We start from the raw sequence: 21429 nt of genomic DNA, 5'->3' as shown, positions 1-21429 counted from the left end.
AATCATGGCAACAGACTTGCAAATATTCTACTAAGAACTGATCCCACCGCGCCGTAACTGAAGCATCAAAAAATATCAGTCCTCAACAAGACGGGTGAGAAATTAAAGCTACCACACAAACACGTGCCGCAAAAGGACCGTTTTGATAGCCGGGGGAATGAGCCTGTGCACGTCTAAGACGCCCCGCGGAGGCAGAGCCCACGTTAAGCCCTACTGGCCGACTCCCTCTTGATGCGCTGATTCGCTGTTTGACACAGTTCTGATCCCTTCTGCTCAGTCAGATGGGAAAGTGGAGCAATCCCCACCAGCCAGTTCACCCCTCCTGCTGGCTGCTACAATGTACAATACAGTGCTACAGTTTGTGTGTTTCGTCATGGATCTTGGCTAAAGCCGAAGTTTGCACCCATGCCCAACAGATAAGGCAGCGGAATGTCATAATTTCACCTTAAAATAACACTTTGTTTGTCATAAGAAGAATAGCATCTCAGTGACATCTACTTTAGGTTAGCACAAATACAGTTCATGCTGCATTTAATACCACAATGTTCAGGTAAAGTACACACCGCAACCACAAGGGGATGCTTTGGCATCTCTGTGTGGAGTTTGCATGTTCTCCCCAGTGTGCGTGGGTTTTTTCCAGGTACTACAGTTTCCTCCCACATTCAAAAACATGCTAGGTTAATTAGCGACTCTAAATTGTCCATATGTATGAATGTGAATGATTTTTGGTCTTGTGAGGCATGGACACACGTTTCTGATAAGCTATAAAGATATAAAAACTGATAAAAAGAGGAAGCTAAGAATGCACGTAATGGGCCGCACCTATTCCGCCTATAAAGCCTTCTGGAAAAACCTCCAAAAAACACCAACAACGCTCTTGTTACATAATGTAACCTACAGTGACAATGTTATTATTGTTAACATTCTTACACCAAATAACTACTTTAGTGGTGTAGTGACATCTCGCCACACCACACAGGCTAGCAATGAGCCACTGCTGCAATGTTTTTGTGTATGGAAAGGTTAATGTTAGGTGTTGTGATGTGAAGTCAATGTGCCCAGGAAGGAAATTCTGGTAATACTGAACAACATGAACAACATACGGCAAAATAGTATAAGTGCAAAATGAATGTACCTGTTACTACATGGACACAGCATGTATATGAAATCCTAAAACCTCGTTGGAAGTTTTTGTAAGTGTTTTAATAGCCCCATTAGCCCCAATAACCCCATTACGTTAATCATTAGTTTCTCATATCTTTAGATGGCACAGAACAAAAAAAGACGTGAGGGCAAAGCACACTGGGGATGTTGGTGCCAGTTGTGCTACACATATTAGGTTGTTATTTCTCCATGGCAGTGATGGACAGCAGCGTTTGCTCACCAGGTCTTTAACCACTGATCCCAGATCAAGCTGAAAAGCACTGGGGGATTAGAAATAGGATTGCGTGACCCCCGCCAAACCCTCACATGCCAAATGTCATCCATTCATCTGCGGTGTACATGACATTATCTCTCACTAATGACTCCCGTTTTTAAGCAATGAGAGAGCTGAGCGTTGCCACTTGAGCTTCGTCATTGGTTTGACAGCGTGTTGCATGGACACCGGCTAGAAATGGGAAGAGGGATGCTTCATGGATTGATGCATAAATGCATTTCTCAGATGAGCAACATGTGCACTGCAGATGTCAGCATCATCTGTAATGTGCATTTATTTACTTCTGAAGTAGGAATGTAAATGTGTGTTTATGTATACTGTTTGAAATCGGGAATCCAACATTCTTATTTTGAGATATAACAGCATAGAGTTCAGTTTTAGGATACATGTTTCTTTTTTTTTAAGTGAGCAAAGGTTGAGAGCGAGGCAAACGGGGGAGACACGTACATGATCGTGAGCACAATGACTTGAGCAGATGGCATCGACATATGGGCACGTTTGGGGCAAAATAAATAAATAAACACCCACATAAATAACAATTTGAAATAACAATTTAGAAACAAATTTCCAGGCTGGAAATTAAGAACAAACTACTGATTAATGGTCCCACTGTAACTACATTAACAACGTGATGTACATTAACAACATTTAATGCTTTGCATTAATCATGAAGCAGATTTATAATTCCTTCTTGGAATATAATTTAATGTTGAATTGTTGCTATACATTCTCCTGTCCTCTGCTATAGTTACTATTTTGTTTGCCTTCTGTACTTGTTTGTACTGACTACATCTTGGCTGCCACCAGCAAACCCTTGAAATCAAGACTAAGCGATATGATAAATTGTTGGTACAACATATTCTCAGCACAGTTCTTGGGTTGCTGCTGCCCAGTTCCAGTCAACATCCACGACAATATTCTATGCATTAAAAACAGCATATCGATGCTGTACTGTTTGAAATATCCGGAGGTAACGTTGCTGGCTTAGGAAAAAAAAGATACAGCCAAAAATAGGCTAATAAATACTTCAATATATTATAATGCAAATAAGATGTACAGCATACACTGTATGTAGTATTCTTAAAATAAGTTTGTACACGTTTATATGTCTTTATGCTTCACTGACAATGTTTTTTGGCGGAAATTTTATCAGTCTGGCGATATATATTATTATTTTTGTTTACAAATAAAGCTCAGGGGGTGTCCAAAGTGTGGCCCAAGGGCCATGGCACATTAAAATATATAATTTTTATAATGTGAAAACAAACAAAAGAAACCAAATAAAGGTGTACTTTTTTAGAAAAGATAAGAAAGTTTAAAATATTTTTAAATGACAAAAAGGAGCAAAATGCTAATTTGCTACTAATAACAGGCTTTAACAACTTCATAATCATGTTATGAAAATATATTATAATTCATAATATTTTATATTGGTATATAATAGTGATACAACTCAAATATTCTATGTTAAATGTTAAACAAGTGTGTGTGTTGCCAATAATTTGTGCAGTTATCTCTAAACATGGTCAGTTGCACTTGTGGTGTGCATGTGTGCACACTGCCTTCTGCAAACATATTCCGTCAGTCCATGCAAACACATTTAGATGCTCACCACACAGCTTCTTGTTTGAGCATGTTGGCTTGATGGACATCACTGCCACCTTTCCACTTTATATTCTGTTTGACTCTGATCTCATAATGTCTGCAAATGTAATTTGGCTGCAGCTGCGATCTGAAGGAAAGGTAGTCCGGCAGTATTCCAATCATCCCTGATCCTCTCCCTGGTTATTGTGCTTTCGGTCAGCAGTTGCTTGGAAAACAACAAATATGGCCTCAAGGGAAGTGGAGCTTATCACAATGTTTGTCGTCTGCCAGCATGACGAATTCAAACCCATCAAAACCATTTAAAGAATTATCTGTGTTGAAGAAATAAGTAAGTGTGGAAGTACCTAGCATCTGCCATTAGCACCGTTTCTGACCGAAACACACACAAGCCCCTTATCAGCTTACACAGGAATGCCTTTCCACTTGCATCAAAATGAAGTGTCTTGTTCGAGCCTTCATGAAATAATGGCAGAGCATGGAAAACTCCCCTCTGACTAGGACGTAAATGCCACCTTCTGAAGACTTGGTGATCTGATTAACAGCTCCTGCTGCTACCCGTGTCAAGAATGGACAGCGAGGCTCATAACAAGCGGGAAACATTTGATCAAATATTGAAAAGGTCAAAGCTGACTGAAGCGTGGGTAACGCATCAAGATTATGAATATTTCAAACGAGCATATTTGTGGCCTAAACCAAACAACATGGCATGCTTTGGTACGCTGGGTTAGATTCTGTGCAACATCACACATCCACTTAAACTCATTCCCCGGTCAGAAATGCATTTTTTTGCATAGGAATGGAAAGAGAATGTAGGGCATACAGAGATGACCTGGAACCTAGTGTGGGCTGGAATGTCAGTTTTTTTTTTTTTTTATTGAATTTTTAAATGGGTTAAAAGCAATACGAACACAATTGATTGTGCTGGCTTCCATTTTTAGTGTAGTAGATAGATCAGTATGCAGAGGACTCACTGGCCAACTGAAGTGAAACAGGAAATAAATATACTAGGGTGAGTGATGGCACCATGCTAATTCCAGTTAAACCAATCATCCACAAAGAAATATGAAATAACAATCAAATATGTTGCAAGAGTACCCGCAAATGAAACACTGGCCGACTGACGCAATCTGATACAAACTACTTGAGAGAATGTTGTCACTTGCATTTAATTACTAATAACAGGAAACACACAGAATATCGTTAGACTGGTCTCGGTTCATTAATAAAATGTATCCGACTGGATATCGGCACAAAAAAAAACAACAACAAAAAAAAACAAGATTTAGCCCTGCGTCACACTCGCTAAAAATAATTCAAAATAACTCACGGGTTGCCATAGTCCCACACGACGCACTGAGGGTCTGATGTACCCTGCAAGACAAGAAGGAGGGATGGTGGGGAGGAGGAGATAATCTGTTAGTGTCATTGCAGAGGATGAAGCTTGTTGCCTGAGGAGAAAGTGTGATGCTGTGTGGATGATGAAGAGAGGCAAACACACAATAAAACAGAAGGATTGGGATAGACAGTGGGGGGCGTCATGGAGAAAACAGTTACAGTTGGGGGGATAGCAAATACTGGCAGAAAAATAAATTAATGGTAATGGCTATCAAATGTGATTGACAAACTTAAATTGAAGTACATTACACATCCAAAAAAAAGAGTAGGAATAAGCAGAGCTTATGTAATCCTACTGAGAAACTAAACTAAAAACTGACAAAAACACTGTTATTCATTGATAAAAATGATACAATTGTAAAAATGATAAATAGACACAGTGATTCTCAGCATTCTTCTTCATAAAGCTGTTCCTGTATGTAGTGTATGTGCAATAATGAAAGATGATGACACCACGGAACAAAGTGTTATTTATCTTAACATGAAATGTCTTGGTGCTGGGTTGTCATGGCAATGACAGTGATGTCCTTAATACAAGTCAATGTACCATCAAAATGACCCTATAAGGCCTCAACTTATTTGCTGCTAAAAAACATTACATTACATTATAGTATTATAGTATAGTTTTGTATTATAGTACAGTATTAAAACAAAAACATAACCACGGACACACATGTAGCACACAATGATTACCAAGCTATCAGTGGAGGTGGATGAATGTTCTAGAAACACACCAAGACCTGCCTGTGAGACTCTATTAATCATAGGATCAATACCTTTAACCGACTCATCACAACCGGTTTCACTGATGATGGAATGATCTCTAAATTGATTATTTTCAAAGGTTGTTCTTTAGCCCTTTCAACTTGTATTTGGTTCATTTAATCATAGTTGCATAGTTGTGTGGGTGTGTGGGGAGTCCACAGAACAAGAATGAGTCATTCTAGTCCTTTCTTCCAACACAGCGTTAGACATAGTGCTCTATTAACAACCAAAGACAGAGACATAAACGCCCCACTGCAGGCATGTGGAGGGAGGTGCACTTCATGTGCTGTACAGTACATACAGTACAAGTTGGTTGGTCATTTCCATGTGCTGCATTTGCCTTTGGGCTCCCCCTTTTGGTATGTTGTATTAAAGCAGCATTTCACAAGCTGGTGGTTGACGACGACTTGGTCATGGTTTTATTTATTTAAGTTACTTTCAGAAACATCATAATTAGTGTGGTATGTTTTTATGACGTTAATCACATTTTTAATCTCTAACTTTACTGTTGCCATTTCAAGAAATCTGTTTTCATGCACTGGGTTTCAAGTTGTTGGAGTGGAAAATAACGGTCAGTCACACCCTGAAGTGAACGTTGATTGGCTGTTTGGGCTTGTTTAGCACCAGTTGATAGGCTCTCATTGTAGTTGTGAGGGCAAGGTGAGGAGCTACGAATACAAGAAAAGAAAAATGACAGAGAAAAACAAAGTTACGATTTTGCTGGAGGATTCACCCATCTGTGTTCCTATAACCGGAATATTACCAGATCTCAGCTGATTCGGTGTTCAGTATTCGTACATCTCAAAAAAGTGCTCATTCTGTTTTTTTTTTGGTGTGTTAAAGTCAGTGCTTAATTAATTTTAATTTTTGATTATTTGGAGATTTACAAAAGAACACAGTAATGTGCCCCCCTTGTGGTCTAAACAGGCAATACAGTGGAAGGTCAATAAGTATAAGTATTTTGATCTGGCACAATAATGTAATGGATTTAATTGAAAAAGGTGAGGGCTTTTCTTGGGAATTTTTAGGTGAGATTGAAAAAAAGATTAATATGATCAATTAATTACAGAGGGCAATTAATTAAACTCAACATTTTTGTAATCTTTTGACGGCACTAACATAAATGTATCGAGGAGTAAAGAACTGACAGAAATCTTAAATAAACGCAGAACATAAACCAAATCATAACTTCTTAATTATAGATGCATTTATGTCCCTGCCTTTGCAGGAAGATTTAAACAAGGATTCACTTATTTTCAGGTGAAAGTTAGACTCTTCTGAATGCCAACAATGTTTTTTCCGTGCGGTGATTTACTTCTCTGAAGTGCAAAGTCACCTCTTTGAATAAGTTCACAACTAATCTTCCATGAACAAGCGAATCGGGGGTCCTCGACACGGGCAGGACTCTCCAACAGCAGAAGGATGCAAGATTTATGAGAGGCTAGTTGACCCAGATTGATGGATGACAACGCTCTGGCTTGCATGCAAACCGATATAAGACAAGACAGGGTGTGTATTGGTGTGTGTTATTGTCAGCCATCAATCAGCTCTCATCATGCCTGACAACAGTACACTCCCACCATGCAGATGTGTCGCATCTGCGTGCTTGACGTCCCTCCAAAGACAGCAGTTTGAATCAAACAGCTGCATGAGGGTGCTCATATAGCTCTCCACCTTAGCAGCTATCTTTTCAATTTCTCTTCAAAGCAGCAGCAATTTCCTTCCCATTTTTTATAACCACAAGTGGTATGTCTAGCGATAAATGCTGGCTGCATATTGATAGGGAATATCTTACGTTAATCAGATGAGCCGCAAAAGGCTGGTTGGGGCTTTCCACTTTTTTTGATGAAAGCAAACTAGATTAAAGTGCAATTACTTAACCTGGTTGGTGAGCTGGGGGAGCCTTGCACAAGGCAGGATGAAGGATGGCAGAAGGAAGAGGGGTAACATTTGGCATCATCTAGGGGTCCACTCATGTGATTTCCCACCTCCTGCTTCTTACTTGCCATTTAAAATGTACTGTACGTGTGGGTAGAAGGGGACTAGTGGCTGATCTAAGACCACCTTTTTAGATAGGACACGACCTCTCTTTGGAGAATGAAGCCTGGGGCAGCTGCTCTGGCGGCACAGCTTCAGCAGCTGGCTGTTTCTACTTTTGGCCAAGGTTAACAGCGAGTGGACTGCAGTTAGGGAACATGCCCGCTCCGCCTCGTCTTTACATTGCAAGCACTCCGAAAAATTTGGCATCTATGTGAGGTTCAGCCCAAGCAAAAGTATGTATGTATATTCCAATATAAAAAACAGGTGGCATCCCTCGTCACTTTGCGGTTTGAATTTTGCAGCTTCACTAAAGTTTTTCAAAAATATAATACATCATAATCATGCAGTTTTGTGGTTGAATATGGCCTATTGATCAAACATGCACATTGAAGCAAATTTTGTGTATTTTGGGGATAAATTGAGCTTTTTCAAGCATAAAAATGCTAAATTTCACAGAGGCATTCAGGATTCAGTAATGCCGGCAAAAGCTTTAATTGCAGATTTTAATTATTCCACAACAGGCACAATAAGCCCTAATAAAAACACAAGCTACTGTTAGGACCGTGTTACGCCAAGCTAAATCTCAATACTGGACCTCTGACGTCACTTCCTCTCCACCTGCCATGCTGCTCCCCTAGGGAACACATTCATAGCACTTTATTGGCTAATACAAATGTGAAGGTGACTATAGGGGTATTAGGTAGTATCTAGAGGTCTCTAATAATGTTAAAAACTGTATTCAGAAGGTCATAAACAGTTTTTCTATACTGTAACAGTAAAAACATTTAAGATTCACTTATCACGGTCGGGTCTGGAACCAATTCATCGCAATAACGAATGATTACTGTACCACCTGGGGTTAGCATCTGTGCTGCACTGTGCAATGATCAAAATCCTTGTTGATACTGCAAAATCTCTGAGAAATTGCATGCGCTAATTAGCTGTTTATGAATCAACATACATTATACGTGGTATTACTTTTTAAGTCCTTTACACCAAAGCTCGGTTAATGAAAGCAACCTTTATTGGAGGTTGCCAGCCAACTGAAGGTGCAGTGCGAGTCATTTATAATAACACACTTCAGTGCAATATAAACTGAATGGGCACCAAGAGACTTGGCAATATAAGCAAGTCAAAAAGGTCTGCATTTATTCAGGCCACACGCAGCACTATGGCGCTTTATAGCATGCAGCATTTTCTCCATCCGCTCAACTCAGCAAACACAGTGGCAGGGAGTAAAGTCCTAAACAATTTTTAGGCTTAGTTGAAGTTGTAAAAGCATGTAATAAAACACCACAACCCTTAAATTGCAAAGTGTAAAGTGAAAAAAAAGAGATTTGACTTGCATTAAAAAGTGTTGCAAGCTCCACCACCACTACTGGATCACTGGGTTGCAGCTCTGGTCGTACTGTCACAGTCAGGATCTTGGAGTTGATCACTGCAGGTTGGCTGCAAAAGATGAACATGCAGAGATTAGCCAAAGACAAAAGCTAAAGCATGAACAAATAGTAAGTAGATTATTTTCCATAGACCCTGCCTGCACTGACCTGAATAGAAAAACATACAGTAGGTCACAACCAGACATCTGTATGACTAATACCTTATCGGACACATTAGGACACATTCTTACTTACAAAAACACACCACGGTAAAAACAGAAGCATCTAGGGAAATGCATTTTTTATAGATCTAAAAACATTTGTCTGATAACTAGGCAGACGTTAGGAAAGGAGAGAGATAAGCAAGGGAGACAATGTCGAAGAAAAGACGGATGAGGAATTTGTGTTTGGAATTAGATAGCTGGAAGAAGAAGTGACAGAAGAAAGGGCACAGAAATAGAAGAAGTAGTGGGAAAGGGAACACAAGGTAAGCGCAACATGATGAAAAGTTTTCAAAGCACAAAGTTGCCGGAAAGTAAAATCAAGTTCAGGATTGGAGTAAAGAAAACTGTATAGGTAGGCATGCTTGCAAGTGGTGAATCTAACGAGAGGTACTCACTTTGGCGGTGGTAAAATGATCCCCAACGTCCTGTACAAGATGGCTCCAATGACATAGTACATTGTGGACTCTGAATCGGTTTCAGCCTCTGAAATACACATTTATTATACACAAGTTATTCACCTTAAATATGACACATTGCATTGGAATGATATGAGCAGTAGATCGATTTTTGTTATTCATTAGTTTACAAAGGTTTGACAAAAAACGAAACACACAAAACCGAGGCAGTTTTTCCCCATAGGAAGTTATGCAAATCCAATTAATCTGTTCCCAAAACCCCCAAAAATTACTTTTTAAAGTGAATAATTACAGTTTTAATATAATAATCACAAATGACAGATAGATGGAACTTATTCTTAATGCTGACTTCCCGTGCAGTCTTACGAGATCAATATCAATCATTTGTTTTTTTTTTACCTTCTTCATCAAATTGCTGGCACTCAAAACCTTCTCAACCCGTGGTGGGTTATTTTAGCAGTCTGACTCAATAAAAAAATGCATGGACGGTGAGTCAGCAACGCATTAGGTGTTTTGTACTCAATTTTGCTCAATCATACAATACAGAGTCCTCAAATAACTGTCAAACATTATATATTTTTTCCAAAAAAGGATCTTGTTTGTCTTCTATCTGGGTCAAAATGGTAATTACTAGTAGCAGTGAAAGAGTCAATTATGCACACAGCAGATACATGGTTAAAGGAGCACAGTACTCTCAGTACAATGGAAATATGTGAGATCTATTTCCTGCCAGGAAACACACAAGGCCAATTGCTCCAGCATACAACTGTGTTCAATTGCATGTCAATAGCACTTGTGTGTTTTGCTCCCTCTACTGTATATGTGCCCTGCTCACTGCACTCTGCTACCGTTTTTTCCCCTTTTAAGCCCTTTCATCCTTCACAGCGCTTTGCTTTACAACATTCCCTTCAGTCTTCTTTAACAAAAAAGCAAGGCTACCAAGGAGGAGTTGTGTTCCTCTGTAAATGTCATTTTGTCTCAAGTGAGAGGAAGGGAGAAGAGAAGAAGAACCATACTGGATCAGTAAAGTTCAACTGAGAGATGACACTCCCTCCTTTGTCTGTTGGGGATGCAACAGAAAAGCATGAACATAGAGGAGGTATAGTGTGGTATTGATGGTATCAGTTGCCCTGGGTGACTGTTGTGACTACTGTTGTGACTGCTGCCTGGATGACGTTTTTTAATGCAACACTGTCAAAAAGTGACAGTCCGAGGGCCACATTGGGTCAAAACATTTGGTGGAGGGCCCGTCTATATATAGGTGGTCATCAAATAGAACGAGGTACCTGCTCATGGTGCAACAAAATGAAAACAATACATCCACAGCAGTTTAACACATCCCATAATTCAACAACTACTTCTATGTGGGTGATAAACAGCAATTAAGGGCTAAACATAACACCATTTAAGGTCATAATTAGTTTAACAGCGCGTGGGCCAATGCATACTGGATCATGCGTGGACATGAAGTGGGAGTTCTCACCTCACTCAGAGAACAATCCCATCCTGTGCTCATTGATGCATTTCATGAACCTATCAATTGTCTGTTCTGCATGCGTGTGCACAAACAAAAGCAGTGTGTGGATATTTATGAGCACGTTGAAGCCATCATCCATCTGACAGGCTTTCATTAGGAGTTAAATGAAGGAAATCGCTATCAAGTGACGACGTCAACGTATGACCTGGCAAAGGAACACACGCAGAAGGCCCATTTCTTTCAAATATTGCTAAAAAATCTGTCAAATATATGTTTGTGAGCATCCATCCACCTCAAATATATACTATATGCCTTTGGCTGGCCACTATAAAAGGTCCACTCAAGTATGTGCAGTTCAGGGTGCACCATGGTCAGGATCTGGTTTGACCACATTTGCCTCCCACAGTGCAAGACATCTTGGCTTAGAGTTGATTGCTGATTGTGGCCTGTGGAATGTTGATCCACTCCTCTTCAATGGCAATGTGTACATTAGCAGCATTTTATTTTATTCATTTATTTTAAATCCATTTTGCCTCACACAATAACAGCAAGTAAAAAAAAACAAACCAATCATAGTTCTTTAAGGAGACAGAGGCATTTTTAGAAGTTCCAAAATAACAATAGCTGACTGCCAGAATGTAAACAATGGCAGAGGAGAGTACCATTGATGCTACCATAGCAACAGCTTTCTCCAAACTAGACATGTCAGCATAAAAAAAAGGGTAAGAAACAGCACTGAAGGGTGTTTTGTACTCATACGAGACACAAGCTACAAAAGCACTCTAAGTTTTGGATTTGACAGACGTGTCCTTCTCCAAATAGTATCTACCAGCTCCTTATAGAAGAGATGGATCTTTTTCAGGTAATATTCAGTGAAACAAAACAGCATCAATATATATCAAAGGCAACAAATAAGCATGCAGCGCAGTGGAATGAAAGGAGCGCCAAAGCCATTGATTAGGTTCCCTGAGGTCAGCATACAGGATGTCACAAGTGCCTTTCAAAGAGTCACTGTCATCAGTAAAAGTCACAAGGTCTCAGACAGCTCTGTTCTTTCAGCCTTTAGTTTCTCAGGACTATAATTTGGGCAGGCGCGCCAGACAGGAAGTCAGCCGGTGTAATTTCCTGTGAGACGTGACCTTTGGCTTTTTTTGAGTATCGGCTTGCATCTGCAATTCTCACAATGCTTTCTTCTCTACCTGTCTTTGATGCTTCAAATGTACTCTGCTCTTTTCTGTGGATTTGGACCATTGTTGTATTCTTACTGCAACTTACTTACTTTGGCTTTATAGTTTTATGCTGGGGAAATGCAGGTTATGTTGGGTGTTTAGAAGTGTACGCAGCCTAACTGTATGTTATATAACTTGCCTACTAACATCAACATACTAACATAAAAACTGCTCCAAAATATCCTGTACAATAACCATGCAATTAACCTTTGACTTGGTCAACATGTATACAGCTGAATATAGTGTATATAACTTCTGATTTGTATTACCCTGACTTTATACTGTATTTGCACATATGGTAAAAGCTCTAGCATGTATTTTACTTTTACTTGTGTCTTACTTTCCAGTAACCATCCAACGACAAATTAGCATTGATTAAGTGCCTCTTTTTAACAAATCTACAACATCCACAGAAGTCCTCCGGAGACTCTTTACAGTGTAAATCTGCCTCGGCATTGCCCTTCGACTACCCTTGACAAGTCATCTGTCTGCTTCAACGAGAGACATCCGTAAGTGCATAAATTTGAGCTGATGGTAACACTTCTTGGCCAACTTGCCTGACCTTGGCTGAAAAGAGTGTTGGGTGGTGAGATAACAGGTCCCCAAAATGTGTTGAGACAGAGAGGGTGACGATAACTGAATCTTCTCCAAGAGAAAATCATGATCATGATCATGCTTGAACATGTCACACATAAAAGACGTGCAACCGGATTGAACGTTCATGAATTATAAAGTAAATTAAGCTGCATACGGTAATTGTTTTGTGGCTAACTACCTTCATTTGGGATGGTGAAGACCTCCTTAGGGATATAGAGCTTGTCCTCTGCTGTTCTGGCCCAGTCCTTCATCCCCCTCCGGCCTTTCATGGGGAAGTTTATATCACTAGAAACTGCTGACACAGGCTCTCGCTGGATGGTTATCACTGGACAAAAAACAGACAGCAATACTTAACAGTCACTGCAGTGGGGGGAAACTGAGATGTAAACAAAGAAAGGTGGTTGTTGATATACTGTAGTCATGGTAATGGTAATATGGCATAACGCAAAATTGAAACATCGCAGAAGAGGAGTAGGAAGAAGCAGATCTTATGCGATACTGCTAACTTTTCCATGTCTCAGCAATACCTGACAGTTCACTTCCTGCGTTTAAATGTTTCATATTTAAATAGGAAATAAAAAGAATAAAGTAACAATACAGTAACAATACAGTAACCCCAATCACAGCTGAGTGGGCGATCCCGGAGGCGGGTCATGGGTGGAATAAATTAAAACAAACCGTTTTTTGCAGGACAAACAAAACAATGAAAATACAGTTGCAATAGGTGCAGATTCTGGAAGATCTAAAAAGTTGTGTGTAGGTGCTCCACAGGAGACAACAAGTCATTACAAAGGGTTGAAAAATTAGTATAATAGGTCTGCTTTAAACAACACAAACAACAACCTATAGTCATCTTATATGTAAAATAATATAAACTAATGTATGGCACAATACTTACTAAGATTGTTGGTCACCACCAGAAAACTCTGAAAAGGCTTTTGCGCCTCGCCAATGAGATGGATAAAATCTTCCAAAATTCTCATCAACAACGCAGCACCGGGAGTGACCTAGCAGGTTAAGGGCAAATGAAAACCAGGGGTAAATATCATTAATAATAAGAGAATAAGAGAAAATACCATATTCAAGGGCATCATGTCGAGTTAAACTCAAAAAGACATACATAACAATGAATTTGGATTTTTTTGGTCTGTGAACAAGTGGGCTTTTACGAACCTAGTAATGAAATGTGATACCCTCAGACCCCCATGCAAAACACAAAGACATATACCCACAGAAGAGGAAAATGAATTACCTGATGCACATCCTCCCACTTATCGAGGTTTTCCATGTCCAACATGTGGCTGATTATCTGGAAGAATTTCTAAAGCAAGAACAAAGATGTTGAAAAGAACAGCAGCAAACAAGGTGCTTTAAATGTTGCTTTTTATGTAGCGTCCTTGCATCCACCTTACAGATAGTAAACATTGTACAATACATACAATGCTTTTTTCCATTCTACAGGGATGGCAGTTAGATTAGCCGTTTTTAGCAATCATGGCATGTTTTGTTTGGTTCCGCCTACCTGCACGTCGTCAGGAGCTGGGATGTAGGTTGCTCTTTTGAAGGTGTCCGTCACATTTCGCAAGATCTCCGTGGAAAAGAGAAGGTCGCCACTGTAGTAGCTCCTCCTCTGCAAGAGCTCCAGGAGACTTCTTACGATCTGAGACATGCCCTCCCCAGCCAGGGTCCTCTGACCCTTCGCGAGATGCTCTCGTAACTACGGACGACGAGGAAAAAAGGCAGACAGTGAGACCACGGAAGACAGAACTGGTTCTCCAAACAAGCAGCAAGAGACAAACAAGGTAGATGCTTAAAGACAGGAACATGTGTATGCACATAGTACATTTGATTTTCCCTGCTTGTGGTTAAAACAGGCAAGGAGGAAAAGAGGCCAGACATAAATTGGCTCTACGTGGAATAAGGAAAGCATGACATTGTGTGGTTGGTGTGTGTCTGTGTGTGAAATGCAGAGCGAGCGGAAAAAGGAGAGAGAACCGCCGATAACATCAATCACAGAAAATTAATTATTGACTCCTGGTATTAATGGGAGATTGGAACAGAAGGTAACAGTGCAATCAAGTCTTCCACTGCACAATCTGTAGACCCCCCCACCTCCACGCAATAACCCCATTCCTGCCCCTCTATAATCTCCTCTGCCATAACCGAGAAGAAGGAAAGGTTGAAGTTCACAGAGCAGGAAAACAGGCTGATGAACACGTTCATTAGCTGTGTTCATTAATTGATAAGTGCGAGTGCAGAGCTCTGGAAAAAGCTAATTATAGATACTGGGGAGCCTTGAATAAAGACACTATTTCGAATAAACTTTGAAAGTTCCATGGTAGGTGAGGTCAACTTTACAGCTTTGGTATTATAATCCAGACAACTGCAGCTGCAGGCTTGTAATATTTAGACAGATAAATATACTACAATTTGAAGTAATAAACCCATTGTACATTGAATACAGTGCTTTCTAACCATGAATCCCCTGGATTGTTTGAATAGTTAATGAAAGTGACCATAGTCAAGGACTGTGTGTGTGAAGAGAGAACTCACAGATATATGCAAATATCTATATTCAAGTGAGACGCATCTGGCGAAGCTCGGAGGACCCCAGAAAGCAACTCCATTATTATCCAGCATGCAACGACGACTAGCAGATCCTAAAAGGGAAACAAAAGGAACATACACTGACCTTTTATTTTCTCTGTCTTCTCTATGCAGAGTTACAAAAGCTTTCGTGTTGTTTTTGTTCACTCTACATCACATGTTGAGCAATAGCAACGATTTACATTCAAAGGAGGATGATTTTGGCTGACTGACCAGTAGCATTTGTTGGACACTTGTTGTAAACAGTTTCTCCAGCAGAGGCTTTCTTCCACGACATGGTTAGGAGGTTTTCTTCTTTACAGATCTCGTGAGGAGCTGCAGGAAAATACAGTAGCTCAGAACAACCCTAAAATCAGAACGTTCACCCACACTACTAGGAGTTAGGTAGGATTTTATACCCCCAAAAAAACGGTTGACATTTGTATTTATTTATTTTTGGAGTAACACCACCTGAGAAATATGTTGGAAATCTGCCATGAGGCCCGGTTTTCCAAGGTAAGGGATGATGCTGTGCTATGAAGGGATCCATGTTTCACACATTGAACCACACCTTCCCAGTGCGGGCAGCACTCAGGCCAACTGAGACCATCTTGGTGCTCACTTAAATGTTGGCAGCTATTTAGACATTAAGGCTATGCTGTGTAATTTGGCCCCATACTTATAGACTAGCTTGCCGCTTTGCAGCTGGTGTGTGTTAGAAGCATCTGTTATTGGGTTTCCAAAGTTCCTGTACTGTATTGATATTATGGCAAATTGTGTGCCTATGAGCACATCAATCTTGACTTCCAACTCAATAAAACCATGATATTCATGTCCGAATTATATCTCCTTTTTTTTCCAATAACCAGGATTAAATCAAACAAGAAAAGACTGAACGCTATCCAAGATTAATTATCACCATTATACCTAAATAATAATATAAATAAATAAAAATAATCAAATTTACAACAACGCCATTTCCATTCGACCTACGACTATCCATCCACGCATCCATATATAGATAAATCTGCTTATCCTCACAACGGTCACGGGGTTATGCTGGAGCATATCCCAGCTGAGTTCGGGCAAGATGCGGGGTACACCCTGGACTGGTGGCGAGCCCACCTAAGACTAATAAAAGGTCCTGGTAAAGATATCTTTCGTAATGTTTACACTCTTTATTTGACTTCCTATTAAGTTCTAGTGACAAAACGTTGCAGACACATGAGAGGGAACAGAGGGAGACCAAAAAAATTGCACACAAAAACAAAATTTAAATCAATGCCCTCCTGCAACCGTTCCCAATTTCATTCCCTTGTACATATAGATCAGTGCTCCCTGACAGAGTCACTGCTTCGGTACAGTATCTCATTCCCTCTTCATCTTAACCCCCAGTTGCCCCACCCCCCCCACCCCCTCCTCTTTCATAACCCTGATGAAACAAATGCAGGAGAGTGCTCAGAAGATATTCCGAAGGGGGCAGAGGAGTAAGATGAAGAGGGACGGAAGAATGCAGAAAAAAGAGAGGAAAAACAAGATGAAAAAAAAGACGATATGATGTTCCCCTGCAATGCCAACAGACATGTTCCTTGCCTGAGCCTAAAAGCGGCTTGAGAGCTTTTAAAAAACAAAGAGGTTGTGGCGGAGGCTGCACTCAGAGCTTCATCACTTGCGGCCTGTCAGCGCAAGCACGTACACATGTGGCACTCAGACTTGAACCCAAAATACACTCCCGTATTTGTGAGCACACACACACACACAAGCTTGTTTGTGAGCTTATTAAAGCACACCGTTTCCTGCGGGGTTGACGCATCACAAATTACACCGAATGAACCAATGAACATGCTGCTCTATCGTCGGCAGACAGAAATGGAAAGAAAGCCAACATGGAAGAAATAGTAGCAGTAAAAAGCAAATACGTGATGTTTGGAGACTAAATGGAATGTAAAGTAATTGATGATTAAAGCTCTAAAATTGCTTTAAAAAAAGCTCTAAAATGGGCTTTACATCACTAGTATTTACTTCCATGCTGCTTCACATTGCTTAGAATATTGGCAGTGGGCACATGAAAAGCTATATTAAAAAAAAATGCAACTAACCAGGGCATTTCTTCTCGTTACAGGAGCGAACCTCCTCTGCCGAGCCCTCGCAGGGGTACCCCTGTGCCCCGTTGCCCTCGCACACCCTGGAGCGCCGCTGCCATCCAGAGTCACATGTCTTGCTGCAGATGCTCCAAGGGTTCCAACTGCCCCAGTTACCCCCTCCTAGATATGCAAAGAGAAGAGTGGTACATTCTAGGATAGCTTTTATCATTCAATCAGAATCGGGCTCATTAAAACACACTGGTAGTCCTTCCCTCCAGGGCCCCCCCACCCCGTGAAACTGACTCGCAAGCCAAATTGGCTCCAAATCCACAAATCGCTGCAGAAGACAAATCAGAGGAAGTCATGTGATGCTTTTAGATAATACATGTCCAATGCTTGCATAATGGAATCCGAGAGCATGCGAGTATGAATACTAAGCAATGATTTGCATGCCTTACCAGTGCATGAAGGGTTTGTGCACTCTCTGCTCTCCTGATGGGGGCCCTTACACTCAGCCCAGCCGTGCACGGACGCGCTGCAGCGTCTCTGCCGCTGTTGGGTCCCCGTGTTGCAGGAAACGCTGCATCTTGACCACGGACCCCACTCCAACCACTTGCCCTCCACTGGATACAAGAAAAGGGTGGACATTAGAATGGAATGATCCAGTTATGCTTTGGTTATGCTAATGTGACCTTGTTTTTGGGTAAATAAAGTTATATTATACTGTATATTTATTGTTATTTACTATTATTAGTTTGTCATGAAAAATACAACAGGAAACACAGCAGGTGTTCATGTTGAGACACAATTTCACCCTTTTTGTGCAGTGGTTCAAGAGAAGAAAAGGCGAATTAATAACAGGTTAGTACAGAGAGTAAATACAGTGCAGGTGCCATTTGGTTTTCCATAAATAGCAACAGCATAGCACTTGATGGGTTTATGCACATGCTAAATATTTCAATCTGCTATGATAAACCTGTAAACAATTCATTTTAACTTGTGATTTTAAAGAGTTCACACAGAGTGCTGCATGTTGGATTTGAATTCATCTCTTCACTGCCGTTTGTGCAGAAATAGATACATTAAAAATAATATTTTACCGCAATCCAGTACCGCCTGCCTGAGAGTTGATCCATGAATACCAAAGAGCTTAACCAAAGCACAGAGACATGCATCGTATAATCAAAGCTGCCCCAAAAAAATGTTATGTGCTCAAAAAAGGAAGCATTGCTGGAGAGTAATTGAGCTGTCAAATAAAGTACCCCCACCGAAAAAAAAATAAAATGATCAAGAAAGAAAGGTTGTCATTGACTTGAAAGCTAATAATAAAACGCGTAATTTTAGGTGTCAAAGGAAGTTATTGCTGCATGGATTGGCAGCAGCAGTCGCTTGGCTGCAGGTAAAATTTTTGTGACAAAATCATGCTAGTTTTATTTTTGATACCGCAAAACACATGAATTACCAAATGTCAAAAATGTTTTTCTAATTCTCAGACCATCTTTTTGATTAGGAATGCAATATAAGTCACGACATGTTTTTGTCATTTCCAGATAAAATACACTCCTGATCAAAACTAAATGCAAAAAAGAAGAAATGGCAGTGAATAAAAAAATAATAATCATCAAGCATTTTATTGCAACTGAAATAGACTCTTCATCAAAAGTGCAATCCCTAGACTCCCATAGGCCTCCCACAGGCTCCAGCATACCTCTGCTACTCCTTGTCTTTACTAGGGTAGCAAGTGGCATAAAAAAACGGATGGGTAGAAAACTTACATTAAAAGATACATATAAAACAATTTATATCGTATTGTGCGGAAAAGGAATGGTGGTAATGAAAAGAAAAGAGTGAGCATTGCAGTTTACATATTTGCGCGGTTTGTGGCCAGATCTCACTGATCATTCTGTCCAACTTCCTCAGACATCTCTGCTGGAGATGACAAATGAATGTAACCATGAGCAACAATTCAGCGATAAAGCATTACCCCTCCCCCCCCACCATTAGCCTATAGTGTAATAATCTGTATTACATTTAATTACCGAGACACCTTTCAAATCTAAAGACACAAACACCACATAGGTGGATAGCGGCACAGCTGAAACTTTCATATGGTGTTCATCAGTGATATATGTGTCTGATACAAACAGCTTCGAAATGAATCAGTTCATAGTGCCAGGACAAGGACGAGTCCAATTAAGCTAAGTGCAAATTTAAACTGGTGTAGCAGAAGTTATCATCATGTGCATGTATTCGGAGAGAACAGAGAGAAAGACCATCAGTCAAAGCACTATTATCTATGTGCACCAAATGCTAGTACTCCTCATTTCAAAATAGACCATGCCTTTGAACTATGGCATGCATGTTGCATTAATGAGGCGCAACAAAATATGCATTATAGGACAGTCTGCTCTAGGCTATAGCAACACAAGCCAAAGCAGCTGCATGGCAAACCATACCGTAAACATGGCATACAAAGAGGGCTAAAACACGGTAGCAATGGGCAGTTTATTACCTCAATTTGCCTCAAAAAGTAAAACAAAACATCGAACTGGACAATTGGAATCCGAGTCACAAAACCTATTGCATGTAGGTAGGATTGCAACTGAGTCACAAAACATTCATTCACACCCTGGACTGGGCGCCAGCCAATCACAGGGCACATATAGACAAACAACCATTCACACTCACATTCATACCTATGGACAATTTGGAGTCGCCAATTAACCTCGCATGTTTTTGGAATGTGGGAGGAAACCGGAGTACCCGGAGAAAACCCATGCGTGCACAGGGAGAACATGCAAACTCCACACAGAGATGGCTAAGGGTGGAATTGAACTCTCAGGTCTCCTAGCACTTGTCCGCCGTGCAGCCAGTCACAAAACAAAAAATGCAAATATTTTACAACTTTGCATACTTGACCTACTGTAAGCATGATGCTTTTAAATACTGAACTTCTCCCCAAAAACACACCAAAACTAATCATTCTAAAAGTTGCAGCTGCTAATACTAATTGCTTATGTTGATGTGTAAGACATATAGACATATAAAGACATATAAAATAAAAGGCTAGCTTTTACAAAGAACTACAGTTTACTACAGCCTTTAGTTTACAAAGAACTACATTTGCCATGATTCTAGAGTACCGTACCAGGGAGTAGGTCCAAATTAGACTTGACTATCACATGTTTTAATAGAAGCCATTTGCAGCAATTATGTTTTGATCTGAACAATCTTAATTGAATTTGTCTTAACATGAACATTTTGACTTGGGATTACATAAGACATGCATTTTCCTACTTTTTTGTTCAATCATAAATAAGTAAAAGTGGTGTTCCTCTATGCTAAAGTTTCAGTTTGCAGTTTCTGCATCCGTTGTCAGTTATTTCCATGATACATACGGAAATACATTTACAGTTCTAAAGAGCACTACTGTACTTTTTTATTCCATTGTAACGATAATGCTTTTAAAATGAATGCCTTTTAAAGGGCACTTGGAGGAACAGGAGCAGATAATGCATGTGAATTAAGTGCACTTAAAAGTGTCAAAGTAGCTTTTTCCTTGAATAATACACGATTTAGTGGTGTTTAAATACAGTATAAAGTGAAATAAAAAGTCGCTGTAAAGCAGTGCTGTCACGGCCACAGCGTTTGTTCATCTTCTCTTTCTTCCCAATCTGAAAGAATGGAGCCATTTCGTACTGAGGTGCAGCCGAATAAAGATGTTTCAGATGGTCAGTCTCAATCACATTGGTAGTCCTGAGGTACCCTCCACATGAGAATGAGATGGGGGCTGCACCAGCAACTTATTGCTGCTCTTGACAAGGTGCAGGCCTAATAGGTAATCTTGGAGACAATAGCAGAAGAGCTCCCCTGCAGACGCGCTCGGCAATCCAAACCGAGCCAACCATGAACACAAAGTAAAGAATTGAAAGCTGTAGTCTGTGCTTGGCAGCGATCCTGCAGGTTGTTTGTCTGTGCGTGTGCACGTGAGCAGGCGCCGAATGGCTGATCGCAGATGAATGAAGATGGAAATTAAAACTCCTGTGGGAGGACGCGGCGTTAGAACGGCGAACATGAGCAGAAAGGAATTATGTTGGGGTTATGTTGCAGTCACATGTCAATGGAAAATGAGCTTGCGATGTGCTTCTATTGGATTTGTTGTTTTAGTAATAGTGGGACCTCGGGACATCCAAT

The 21429-nt window shown here is 40.3% G+C and overlaps 1 protein-coding gene across 27 annotated transcripts in view; it reads right to left on the bottom strand.

The window, feature by feature from the left end:
• Positions 1 to 21429, bottom strand: part of adgrb2 (adhesion G protein-coupled receptor B2) — a 162137-nt gene that overhangs the window by 57312 nt on the left and 83396 nt on the right. For all 27 annotated transcript variants that reach the window (XR_013627691.1, XR_013627689.1, XR_013627690.1 and 24 more), the window contains 11 exons: positions 17694 to 17858; positions 17251 to 17415; positions 15386 to 15487; positions 15119 to 15225; positions 14088 to 14282; positions 13818 to 13886; positions 13464 to 13572; positions 12744 to 12890; positions 9242 to 9329; positions 8590 to 8692; positions 4371 to 4414 (listed from right to left, as the gene is read on the bottom strand). Coding sequence is in view for 23 of the 27 variants with exons in the window: in XM_078792013.1 (XP_078648139.1) it covers positions 4371 to 4414; positions 8590 to 8692; positions 9242 to 9329; positions 12744 to 12890; positions 13464 to 13572; positions 13818 to 13886; positions 14088 to 14282; positions 15119 to 15225; positions 15386 to 15487; positions 17251 to 17415; positions 17694 to 17858 (1294 nt within the window). In the remaining 4 variants the exon portion in view is untranslated. The remainder of the gene's footprint in view (positions 1 to 4370; positions 4415 to 8589; positions 8693 to 9241; positions 9330 to 12743; positions 12891 to 13463; positions 13573 to 13817; positions 13887 to 14087; positions 14283 to 15118; positions 15226 to 15385; positions 15488 to 17250; positions 17416 to 17693; positions 17859 to 21429) is intronic.

Source organism: Doryrhamphus excisus, linkage group LG7 (assembly GCF_037039965.1).
Source record: "Doryrhamphus excisus strain RoL-2023G ecotype Guam linkage group LG7, RoL_Dexc_Guam_v1.1, whole genome shotgun sequence".
NCBI classification, from domain to species: Eukaryota; Metazoa; Chordata; class Actinopteri; order Syngnathiformes; family Syngnathidae; genus Doryrhamphus; species Doryrhamphus excisus.
This window is presented reverse-complemented; position numbering and strand designations above follow the sequence as displayed.